Below are 12,250 nucleotides of genomic sequence, written 5' to 3'. Positions count from 1 at the left end.
AAAGCAGATAAAATATTTAATATGTAATTTACAATGTATTTTATCAGCTTGGCATACAGATGAACAGAATATATCAAAGTAGTTGAGTTATAGGCTTGTAGAGGCCCTGCAAAAATATTAATTCAGATATCTGCTAATTTAAAAAAAAATCAATTTGCATTTTAGAAGTGATACAATTCCATCTACCACAAAGTACAAAGAGCTGCAAAAACGTATACCATTCCAACAACAATGTATATAAGTTATTAAATAATGATCTGATTTAAAAGAATATAAATGAAGCCTTTAAGTAGGTCTTTTCTACATGCATATTATTCCTCATTAAAGAAAAATATGTAAAAAGGCCATTGGTAATTGCTTTGTTAACCACTGTAGAAAACGCCAATTCTCTGGTCACAGGCGCCACTAGTTTAGCACTTAAGGTCTCTGCAGTGTTACATGTGATTATTTTTAAATACTGTTAATTCTATTACTCCATTGGTAAAGAATGTGTGACTTGGAATATGGCAGTCTTCATATTGAGAGGGCAGTGATGCACAGTTTTATAATTATCCAGAAGAACAGCACCCTCCGCTGCTCTGTACTTGTGGCTCATCATCAATGATCTGTACACCTCGCCTTGCTGTTCCTGACTGACTGGAGCCATTGCCTCTTGCTCTTTCATCCACTTGAGCAGTTTCTATCATTCCTGTAAAGAAAGATGTATATGAGATGACATTCCATTGTACTTTTACATTAAGACTCTGCTATCTTAATCTCTCTGAACTATATGCACAGAGAGAAAAGTTCAGCAAGAGTGGTTCTCCTATTTGTTATGCAGAACTAAGTACTCAGGTATCACATGGTATAACAGCAAGAATATATTAAATCTGTTTTCTAAAGCACCCAACATACACAAGCTCCTGGTACCTAAGGGAGACCGTAGTGATCCTCAGGTGTCCTGGAGTTAGCGACTTGAAAAGCTAGATTTACACACCCTCATCAGTAACACTGTTAAAAAAAACCCAACCAAACAAGCAAGAAATTCCAGCCCCCCAAAACACCCCAAACAACTACTTCTTCAGAAATGCACAAGACCTCTTCCTTAAATTCTTTTATCTCATAAATACAACTAATAGGATGATTTGCTTATGTTGGATTTTCATCCCACATACCATGATCTTTACCATTTGTTGAGATTTCTGCGTAAAATCTGCATTGTTAGAGCTTTATGATTTGTAATTGACATAATTTAAGAAAATTTTTGAAAGAGTTTGAAACAGAGGATTTAAAGCAAGCAGTGGTGAGACCAGGAACATAAAGTTTGATTTGGGTTACTATTTATGCGTGGTAAGTAGAACAGCAGTCAGTGCTCCAACAACAGACCAAGACATTTTTGGAGTAGAGCAGGAATTTGCAGTATTGTAAGCATCCATACACAAAGCTTCCAGAGCTGTTACAGAACACAAGTGGTTTGGAGTAGACTGAAATGAAGTCAGTTGCAAGTAGCACTTACCACTCAAACTTTCTATATGGCCTGAAAAACATTTCTGAAGCCTGAAGCATTTTATGAATTAGCTCCTTACCAACAAACTACATAATACTTACTTTTGCAAAGGTCAAGAAACAGTTCTTCAATTCCTTTGTTCTGTTTAGCTGACGTATGATAATGTTTTGCTCCAACAGATTCAGCATACCTGTAGAAATTAAGTTATGGAGCCTCATTATAGTAAAGGACTCAATCTTTCTAAGCCACTTTACATGAAGGAATAAGATGATCACAAGAGGTTTTATTCTGACCTCAGAGTTAATGTACACATGCTTATTTAATACAAAAAAAGGAGTTGTGTTTAAAACTGCCACAACTGATGCAGCACACTAGTTGAAATTGAGAAAACTTCATGTCTAGAAAGGGATTTAAACTGTAAATGTTGACTTTAATCACAAACAACTCTCAAAGTACAGTTTGGCCAGCCAGGACACCCTGTGACTCAGTCACTAACAGAACACTCAACAACTGGCAGGCATAAGCCAGCAGTGCCTAGCTGGCTGCTATGTTAACAGCATCACGAGTTTATTACTCCAGCATAATTCTGCAATGACTGTTTCTGTTAGTAATAGGTGTGACTTACATTTCTGCTTCTTGCACTGAAACATGTCTCTCTTTTTCCAAGTCTATTTTGTTACCTGTTGGAAACAAGTTAATCTTTTAAGTCTTTGTACTCTAAAATTACCCAAAAAGAAAGACATGTAATCATGGTATTCCATTTTCTCAAGTAAGTCCCAGTAAAGAGCAGCTCTTACACAGGTCTCACTTTCAAGAACACTATGATTTGAGAATCTCCTTTCACCAAGCATTTGCATGCTATAAGGTGCTAGTTCTGTAGAGGAATCAGGACAGCAAAATGCCTCCACCCAATTCAGCCTTTTGCACTTTTTTGTGATTTATTAGTGCCTTCCACGTGCTGCAGAGGTAATTTTTGTAGAATGTCCAGATATGTAACCTCATGGAAGTGTTTTAATAATTAGATCAGATTTAAATCTAAACCCAGCACTTCTGTTGCATTCCATTTGCATTAAAATTTCCAATATTTAAGACTCACTCCAACCTGCAAGCACTTAATTATCAAAACAGACAAGCATCTAGTCTATGTCACTGAGAAAAGACATGAGTTAAAGTAATTGAAAGAAGGAAAATGTAAATTTTTTTGTTAAACTACAGTCTGCAGGTATCTGTACCATGCACTTCTAATAGTGTATAATTAAACAGGTTATTTTTTTCAATCAAACTCTTCTTTTCCTCCATATGATCTACTGAAACTTCTAGCTCCAGTTTAATTTTAAATATCTAACATAAGCTTCACCCCTTCACATGCACAAGCTGTCAAAGCAGCATTTGGAAGATGCTATTGATCAAGAGATGTTTCCATTTCAGTCATGTTGAAAAAGACTTACCTACTATACATAAACAGATTTCATTTCCCAACATTTTTCTTAATTCCTTAACCCAGTTTTTTACCTGCAAAAAGAACAGAGGTGAGTTTGTTTTCACTCAATATGCTATTATCTTGGGCAGTGTGGAACCACCCCATTTCCTTAACCATCTACTCTAAACTTAAAACAAAAATGTTTAGAGCAACACAGATGAGAAAATATTATTTAGATTGCTACATATGGCCCTTGTTCAGCAGGTTTTATTTCACAGCTGAAATTAATAGCAAATTACTTAGATAAAATGGTTCAATTACTCCAAAAATATAACTCACCACACTCAAAATAGCAAGTTCACTGCATGGGCCACTTTAGGTCAGACATGAGATCTTTTATCAACAGGCACTTACTGACAGACCACAAATGGTACTTTAGAGGTAGAGGCACCTAAAGTAAGTTTTTCAGGTTAGATTACAACAGATGTTTATTTCATGAGAGAGCAAATGGGACAAGCATGTTGAGTCAGCTGATGGTAAGGTATCTGTTAACAAATCTGTTGTCATGAAAAGTTTGAAAGTGGTATGATCACTGCATTGACTTAGGAACTGCTATTTTAAGGGAATAGTTGTGAAGAGAGACAGTCACTTCAAGAATCTAAAAATAAGTTAGGCTACATGATCCAGTAGTACTTCTGCAGTAACTTCTGTAAATCAGCTTTCCCTCTTTTTCTGCACATTTAAATGTTTTGGTATCACAGGGTTTTACTATGTAGGACTCAGCATGAAAAGGCACAAGTTGAAGTAGCACCCACAAGTCACCATCATTCTGCAGGTGGCCACAAATGTCAAACTGCTAGCACAAGTGTTTTACTTGCTCTATACCAGACTATTTAAATTAGATAAACTGTTGTGGATCTGCACCCTTACACTATTTCCATCACTGCTAACCCAAGCCCTGCCCATGCAACCACACTTTTTCACTTCTCTCTACACAGAACTCTGACTAGTTTTGCTGAAAATCAGAGACAAACTTGCTTAAAAGAGTGTCACCAGTTTTCAGCTGAAAAATCCTATAGAGGGGTAGCACAGAGTGACACAGGGTGGAAAAAGCTCACCTGATCAAACTGATCAACTAATAGAGCCATTAAATAACTAGCCATCAAATTAGAAATTTTGATGAGGATTTGACAACAAATAACTTATCACAGAGGAGATAATGGCTCCACTATCACGTATTGCAATTTCAAAGTTCTCAGATCTGTAAAAGGTCACGTCACTTAGTATCTTCTAGTAATTTGGTTTATACACTAAAGACCAGTATGACATACTATGACAACAGTCCATGTTTATGTTTACAGGTAACTTGCACAGCTACAGTCCAGGTTTATGTCATAGGTAACTTGCACAGCTACATCACAGATTATTTTGAGCTGAAGGGGATCCACAAGGATCATGAAGCGCAATTGTTGAATGAATGGCCCATACAGGGATCAAACCCACAACTTTGGCATTATTTGCACTGCGCTCCAAGAAACTGAGGTAATGCTTTGGTGTTCTTTGAATAACCTGATAGCAGGGAAGGCAGTCTTCAAAAGAACACCAATAAACTGTATACTTCCATTACATGATCTACATTTGCAAATATTATATATATTGCTGAAAACAGAAGAGTTCTGTTTACACAAATCACACATTAGCTTTCAAGCAGTTCACAGTTCAGATGTAAAAGCTGCCCAGTACCTTTTGAAAAGAGTCTTCATCTGTTATATCATATACTAGAATAGCGCCATTAGAGTCCCTGTAGTAGATAGGCCCCAATGCATGAAATCTTTCTTGCCCAGCTGTATCCTGCATTCAAAATACACTTGTTAGCATTTACGACAAAGCAAACAATACTTCAAAGAACTCCAAATACTTCATTAAGAAATGCTTAACACTTGTGATATAGTAAGCCCAAGTATCTTTTTTTTTAGAAAAACATTCTAATTAGCCAAGAAATAAAAAAACAGAAACATACCCATATTGCAAGGTTTACTCTTTTTCCACCAATATTCAGTTTCTTCGTAAGAAAAGATGCCTGGAAAGCAAAACAGATTAGAGTTAAGTTTTATGCACCAAACACATAATTTGACTTGAAAATAATTAATAAAGCATCAGAATCAATAAAAGACAAATTTCCAGATCAAAAAACTCCAAGCAAGAAGGCTAAGTCAATATTAAGCCGGTTAGTAATTTCACTGTAGTTTGCCAGCAGACTATTCTAAATAAATTTGAGTTAAGCCAATCATTTACTACATCTCTTTGCAGTTGTTCTGAATGATTTGGGAAGGATGAGCTGTGTGGAAAGACTCTGAACTCACAACACTGATAAATCTAAGCTGAACTCAAAGCATTTCACAAGAATCTGTGAAGTTCAGGTAGGAACAAGCCTAACAGAATTTTTAAGCTGTAGGAATTAAGGAAAGTAGTTCACTATTACTAAGATACTAGAACCATAAACAATTGTTTTATTTTAACAGTAAATATCTTGGAACATGAGAATTTCACAAGTTTCCTTGTCTGTAGCTTTTCCCTTTTTTTGCTGAAGTGAGCCTACAACTCACCCTCATCTGTTTTTTGGTTCTGTATTTCTGTTTGTTTGAGCTGAGATATCTCAGAATAAGCATAAAAGCTGCTTTAGAATTCTACTACTTTAACTTCTGGAAATATTTTACAGGACCAGAGCACATTGCAAGGTTAAATCTAATTTCAGTAACTTGAGTAGGTCTAGTTTCCTCCAAACTTACATGAACCACCCCTGTTACCAGGTTTGTAATTTGACAGCTAAAAAGGGAACATAATTTAACATAAGTTTAATGGACCAGAACAGGGTCTCAAGGTGTTGATGCATTAGGAACTTGCTCTCTACATTCTGAAGACCAGCAGTAACATGTTATTCAGTCACCAAGGGCTAACTTTTTTCTTCTGCCTTAAATTATAGTGAGTTTTCATTTCAGTTTTACCTCAGTTTGCATTTGGGTTCAAACAAGTACTCAGTGGTATTTTATGACCCATTCATCACAGATTATCTTAGGCTGGATTGCAGTAGCTCCAGAGGAGTTCTTGGTACAAGCACTGACCAGCCACAGAATCGAGTCACGTGTGTGCAAAGTGTCATGGGCCAGATGAGCTGCTTGAACCAGCTTGCTGCTTAACTACACAAGCAACCAGAATGCACACAGGAGACCACAGCAGTTCAATGCACACCAGCCTAAACCACTGTCAAAGTCTCTTTCTGGAGTGCTGCCTATGTTACAGTTAAGTCACTCAACATTCAGTTGTTGGAGCAGCTCCTGCTCTTCAGCTACTTCCCTGGCATCTGTATGACCCAAGATGAGATGATTAAAAAAATCCTTTCCATCTTTAAGTTGTACCTTCCCCCAAACCTTTCCACAAAGTCTGATAAAAAGAACAAAGACAGAGAGAGAACAAACCAGAAGAAAAACACTTTCCAAGAACAGATAGCAAAGAACTGATCACTACAACCCTTGTGTTCTACATACCTAAAGCATTATCACTACACTACCCTCTCAGTCTTGCAGTGAGGAGACTCACTGTAATGTCAAAAGTCTGGAAAATTTCCAGACAGCACATTAAATGGATTTGGCCCTCTAAGCAACCTGGAACAAACAGCTTAACAGAAGAGTAACGAATCTTCAACATCAGAAAACTTTTCATTCTTTAATTAAAAACCCTAGAGAAGGTAGTTGATGGCTTTCAAACAGCTGTCCCTGAGGATTAACTCATCAGTAGTCATCACTTGTTGTGTTACACCACAGTTTAAAAGCCAGAAGCTTGGAGGCAACGTCAGAAGTTTTAATTCACCAACACTTGGGCCACAGGGAGAGAAGCTATTGTAGGCACAATGAATCAAGCTTACCTGACAATATTTTATTGATCTGCTGTACTATAGTACTCAATATGCTACAGCAAATCTCAAAGGAAAAGCTCATCTGAGCAATGTTTGCTTTTGTCATAACACCAACAATCCAAACCCGCTTAGTTGATGTGAATTCCACATAAGTGTTTGAGAATCAATTTCTGAGCAGAAAAATCTTTCACAGAAAGGGGATTTACATTTAAAAACACAGAGAACTCAGTATCCATAAAGATATATCATTGTACCTTTAGACAACGACCCAGTTAATATCACAAGTATATCTCCTATCTGACAAAGCAAAAACTAAAGTAGGTTTATCTACATAGGTAAGTTTTGCTTCAGTATAACCTGTTCTTCAGGTACTACAGCTTTTGCTAGGAATACTGCCTTTTATCATTCAGATATAGATTTTCATTTTTTATATAGCCCAGCACTAAAATACTATTACATGCATGCTTTTTTGTACTGCAAAAACATCCACAACCACAGGAGACTGCGGCAAGGGCATTTACCATTGGGCTATCATACTTGCTCTTGTATTAAAATTTGATGAATTTGTAATGATTAAGTTTTAGTCTATCTAAAGTCTGAGGCCCATAATCAAAAAAGGAGAGACAGTATCCTCTATCAGATACCCTGATAACAATCAGGTTTGTCTGATAACAAGATTGGAACTTGGTATTTGAAGCAGTCATGTTTAGTAATGAGCAGAAAGCTTTGTGAACATGCTGGAGGAAGCCATCAATACTATACTACAGATTTAATTCTTCATTCTTCTTAATTGTCTTCATATACTTGAAGAATCCAGTTAGCAGGCTCTGCTCATTAATTAGTAGGTATGGGTAAGTTTGGTGCATTTACTATCAATAAAACATTTTTACATCCACAGTGGCAAAAACACAAAGACAAATCAACTAATATCTTTTAACCTTTCAACTCACATATAGCCCTCCCCAAGCCATTCTGAGGTTAGTGAGGGAGAAAAAAAAAACCAAAAATAAAGAATAGCAGGACTGTGCAGTTTTTAGAAATTTGGGAAAACCCAACACATAAGCAAGAGTCCCAGCTTCTATTTTGAGATACTTTTGAGAAAAAGTCAGTTGCCAAGATTTTAAAGTTTGTCAAGCTTCAAAATCAAAGCCTTTGACTACCTACAGGGCATTAGGTAATTACACATAGAAAAAGCTTCAACATTTTCTCTAATCTCCAAAAAAATTACTGAATTGAGTACTACAAGTACTCAAGTCTGAGCTGTGACTCAATTTACAATCAGTAGCTATTCTCCATATTACTTTAATTACTATGACAGTTCATTTTTGCTAGGACTTTCAAAAACTCACAGGAACATGGTTAATTCCAATATAAGTAATTTCAAACAACTCTTTGAAGCTTCTAATCTTCATATTTTGACTCTACTGTCTTATGACTGGTTTGAAAAATACTTAGGCGCTTAGAAAAGAATAATGCAATTATAAGAGCTAAAACTCCCATCTTTTGATGTGGCTGTAGGAAATATTTTCGTTCTTTTAATTTTCTTCTATGACCTCAGTTTTGTATGTGCACCAGGCCGTGCCAGGAGCTGAAAAAGGGGCTTGAGTAGAACACAAGGAAGACACAGCTGGAAGAGAGTCTCCCAAAAGTCACTGAACAAAAGCAGGTGTGTGGCACCCGCCCTTGAGTGCTTCATGTTCAACAGAAGCAGGTCAGGCATACAAACTCTGCACATAGCACTGAACTTCCTTACACCGCCTTTCACTCACCCCCCAGCTATCCTGATAACCAAGACAGCTTTTCCAGGTTATGCCAAGTCCATCAAAGCAATCAGCAGCTCTCTTGCGTTGGATACTCTGCAATCCTCCACACATTTAAGAGAGCAGTATTCAGAAGTTGTATTTACCCTGAGTAATTAAATTATAAAAAGGATTTACCAAATTAAAAAGCCCAATAGTTTGACAGTAGGTTTATTATTAGAGCAATTCCAGCACAGTTCACTTGATATCAATTTATATCTTTATAATTACTGTATGAAGATGAGGGCACTTACTTCAGTATTTCAAACAATGGGAACCAATTTTAACTGCCCCACCAGGTCTGCCTACAAGTTATGAATTATAATAATTGTGTGCAAAAACCCCTACTTTTCCTGCATCAGCTTTTCTACAATGTTCTAAGTAGATGCTTTCTTCTGTGAATCAGTAGCTACCTTCACTTCAACAGGCAGGTCATAAACAACTTAAGTACATGATTGATACTAACACAACTGCAGCAACACATCCCGGCAGCCCCCTAGATCAGAGGGGGTTCCAGTGCACTCCATTGGCACTGAGAGAGGGGAGCAGGCAGGGAGGAGAAACTGCTCCCTTTTAGTCCAAGTCTTCTGTTACTAGCACCAAAGAAGCTTACCTATCTGGGTATAAAATGAATTACTTCACAGTAGAATAACATCACTAGGTGATGTTTCCAGAAGGTTACAGTCTCACTACCCGTTTTTTGCTGCAAACATACTGGAAGAAAGCACTATGCAATACTTTCTTTTTTAAGTTATTGTGGATGGAGAGCCTCTTGTCTCAATATCTAGTGATCTCTTCATATGATTTATCATTGTCACTCCTTTGCTGGACCAGGAGCAAAGTATTTATCTAATTTTGACTTTACTGGAACAAAAGGAATTTGGTGCATTACTTTGAACTGTTGCCATGAAACAAAGTAACCTTATCAGATTAAGACTTTTATCTCCCAAAAAAAAAAAAAAATCAACAAAGGATGCTTTGCAAACATGTTACTTCACTGCTTAATCAGATACCCTAGTTTCTCTTCATGTTATTTTTAAACTATCTTTTAATTTGATAGCAGAAGAACTCACTTCATTTTTTTTTCCAGAACAGTAAGATGTAGGGAAATAAAAATAATAAAGATAATAATTAACAAGTGCACATGATGCACGGCAAGATTCAACGGCAATTGACATTGGATTTTACATATACATCAGTTAGACGCACATGTGGCCAAGGAGGCTCAGAACAGAAAAGCAAACGACTTGATAAACAATGAGCAGTCAGTTAAACGACACAGGCAGCAACCACAAACCTGGTTAGGGTGGAGAAACAAAAGCTCAGTAGGAACTGCAAGCACGTGCTTCCACTCCTCAACATACCCCTCTGCAGACACGCAAAACCAAAAGCTCTGCAGCCACACTATCTACAGACATTTCTTATCAGCATTTTGGAGCAATTTAAAAGTGTGTTTTATGATATTTGTGGCCCAAGTCTGTATTCCAACCCAGTTTTTGCTCATAATTTCAGGCTTTCCACTACAGATTTAAAGAACAAAAAAACCCAAACAACAAACATAAGCATCACCACATAACAATCTACTTGGACCTACTCTTAAAACACGGGATATGAGAATTCAGCGACACGTGACCATTTTGATGCACTTTAACTGACTGTTTGCTCAATGCTGCACTTCTGCTGCACCTCTGACACCTACAAGCTACCAGGTATCTCTGTGGCATACCAAGCATCAATTGTGGCATGACAGCTTCAACTAGCTTCCTATAGATACCTTGCCTAGCAAACCCACCAACAGCTTAACCCAAAACCTCAGTATGAACACAGGATAACAAAGTCTAAATCATGTTCTTTTTACCTCTTCACAGCAAAAATGGAGTTATGTTATTTGTTTATTAAACATGTCCTGTACTGCCTCTAGTGCATGTATAATGCTGCTTTCATTTTAGGGGAAAGTTTCACTTATCAATTCCTTCTGAGATACACAATTCAAGAAGCTTCCCCTAAATGCATGGGAATAGCACATAACTACGTTAAAACTCTTTTCTTTTTAACACCACCTGCTATTAGTTCTGTACTTCAGGAAATTCAAAATTAGTCCAAAACCCACTACTGGTCCACCAAAGGACGTGGTTTGTTTCTTTCTTTTAAAAAAGAAATATTAAGAGTGGCATACATTGAATCCACACTTCCAACTATGCAAGGCGAGACTTAACATACCACTCACAAAAAAAACTCCAAGACATGTTTTCTGAGACCACTGAGAGTACAAGCAGTTCATTTCGTACCAGGGCATACATGCCATCCATCACTAACTAGTAGGCCATGAAAAAACCCATTACTTTCCAGCAGGCAGCCTGTCACATCTCATGTGTGGAACATCACTTTGTAGCTCTTTATAACAACAGACAGTACTACTGAGAATCCAGCCAAAATTCAGGGAGCTGTCGTGACAAGCAGTTCAGCTTTAAGAACCTTTCCCATTATTAAATCATAAGCCCTAATCTCATAAACCATTTTGTGTAAGCTGTTCTCCTTAAACAGAAACGTTTAGATAGTGCTAATGCTAGGATTTGAGAACACGAGGAAGACCATGATTAACATAAACGCAGCACGTATGAAACACTTAGTCATCAGTCCGCTAACAACGATTACAATAACAACATTACTTTTGCATCATACTTTCCACGATTCAAATGAAGACATTCATATACGTAATTGGAAAAAACGGAGCAGTTAGTATGCAGAGTAGAAACGAGGCCTAAACATACTGAAAGCTTGAATCTGAGCCGTGAAAATAAAGAGAAAACTGGCTTCCAGCAAACTGGGCAGGGGACAGGCACCATGAGCGAGCGAGCAGTGCCTCGGGCTGCCCCTGAAGCGGCAGAGCAGACACGGCCCGCAGTGCGCGGAGAGGCGCACGGTGAGGGGAGAACAACAGCGGGACCCCCACACCAGCACCAGCACAGCCCCCCGGCCCGGCCCGCACCTGCAGGGTGGTGATGTGCTTATCGTTGAACTTGTTCTCGCAGTAGCGCAGCACCAGCGAGGTTTTGCCCACGCAGCCCTCCCCGAGCAGCACCACCTTGAAGGAGAAGCTGCGGCCCCCGGCCGCCGCGCCGGCCCCCGCCGCCATCCGCGCCCCGCCGCCGAGCCGCGCCTCACATCAACGGGCCGCACCGCGGCGCCGCCGCCGCCCACCGGGACGAGGGCCCGCGGGGGGGGAAGTGCCGGCGGGGATGGGAAGGCACCGGTGAGGCCGCGGAGACAGAGGCTGGAGAGGGACACGGCAACCGAACGCACCCGGCGGCCGCGGCCCCGCTGCCCCTAATGGCGGCTTCTTCCTCCTACGTCACGCACCGCCCGGTCACGCGCAGCCCCCGCCGCCAATGGGAGGGGGGGAAGCGGCGGCGGCGGGAGGCCCCGCCCTCTCCGCGGCTGCTGGGCGGGTCCGGGGGCGGGGCTTGTGCGGGCAGGGGGCGGGGCCAGACAGGGATCCCGCGCCCGTGGGGATCTGTCCCTAAATCCCGTGCCCAAGGCTCCTCCTGCAGCGCACGCACCCGCCGAGCGCTGCCCGGGATACAGAGAGCCCCTAATAAACACCGGCGCGGATTTTGTGTGACTTTCGTTCC

The 12,250-nt window shown here is 39.5% G+C and overlaps 1 protein-coding gene across 1 annotated transcript; it reads right to left on the bottom strand.

The window, feature by feature from the left end:
* On the bottom strand, positions 1-11,783 carry RAB21 (RAB21, member RAS oncogene family). The gene is made up of 7 exons (XM_054277923.1): positions 11,608-11,783; positions 4,927-4,986; positions 4,650-4,757; positions 2,935-2,998; positions 2,112-2,166; positions 1,588-1,676; positions 1-688 (listed from the first exon to the last, which is right to left on the bottom strand). Exons 1-7 carry the CDS (start codon positions 11,752-11,754, stop codon positions 549-551), a joined length of 663 nt encoding a protein of 220 aa, XP_054133898.1. The 5' UTR covers positions 11,755-11,783; the 3' UTR covers positions 1-548.
* Between the last annotated feature and the right edge of the window lie 467 nt (positions 11,784-12,250).

Source organism: Melozone crissalis, unplaced genomic scaffold (genome assembly GCF_028551555.1).
Source record: "Melozone crissalis strain CALT ecotype California unplaced genomic scaffold, PUWL_Pcris_2 ptg000004l_1, whole genome shotgun sequence".
NCBI classification, from domain to species: Eukaryota; Metazoa; Chordata; class Aves; order Passeriformes; family Passerellidae; genus Melozone; species Melozone crissalis.
Note: the sequence above shows the minus strand (reverse complement) of the source record. Positions and strands in the feature narration are given on the sequence as shown.

Bases quoted from the DNA above. Each gene is read 5' to 3' on its own strand.
- RAB21 (XM_054277923.1), bottom strand. From the start codon at position 11,754: ATGGCGGCGGGGGCCGGCGCGGCGGCCGGGGGCCGCAGCTTCTCCTTC. The intron at 4,987-11,607 runs GTGCGGGCCGGG...TTTGCTTTCCAG, and splicing joins AGCACATCACCACCCTGCAG to GCATCTTTTCTTACGAAGAA. The intron at 1,677-2,111 runs GTAAGTCACACC...TAATTTCTACAG, and splicing joins TCAGTGCAAGAAGCAGAAAT to GTATGCTGAATCTGTTGGAG.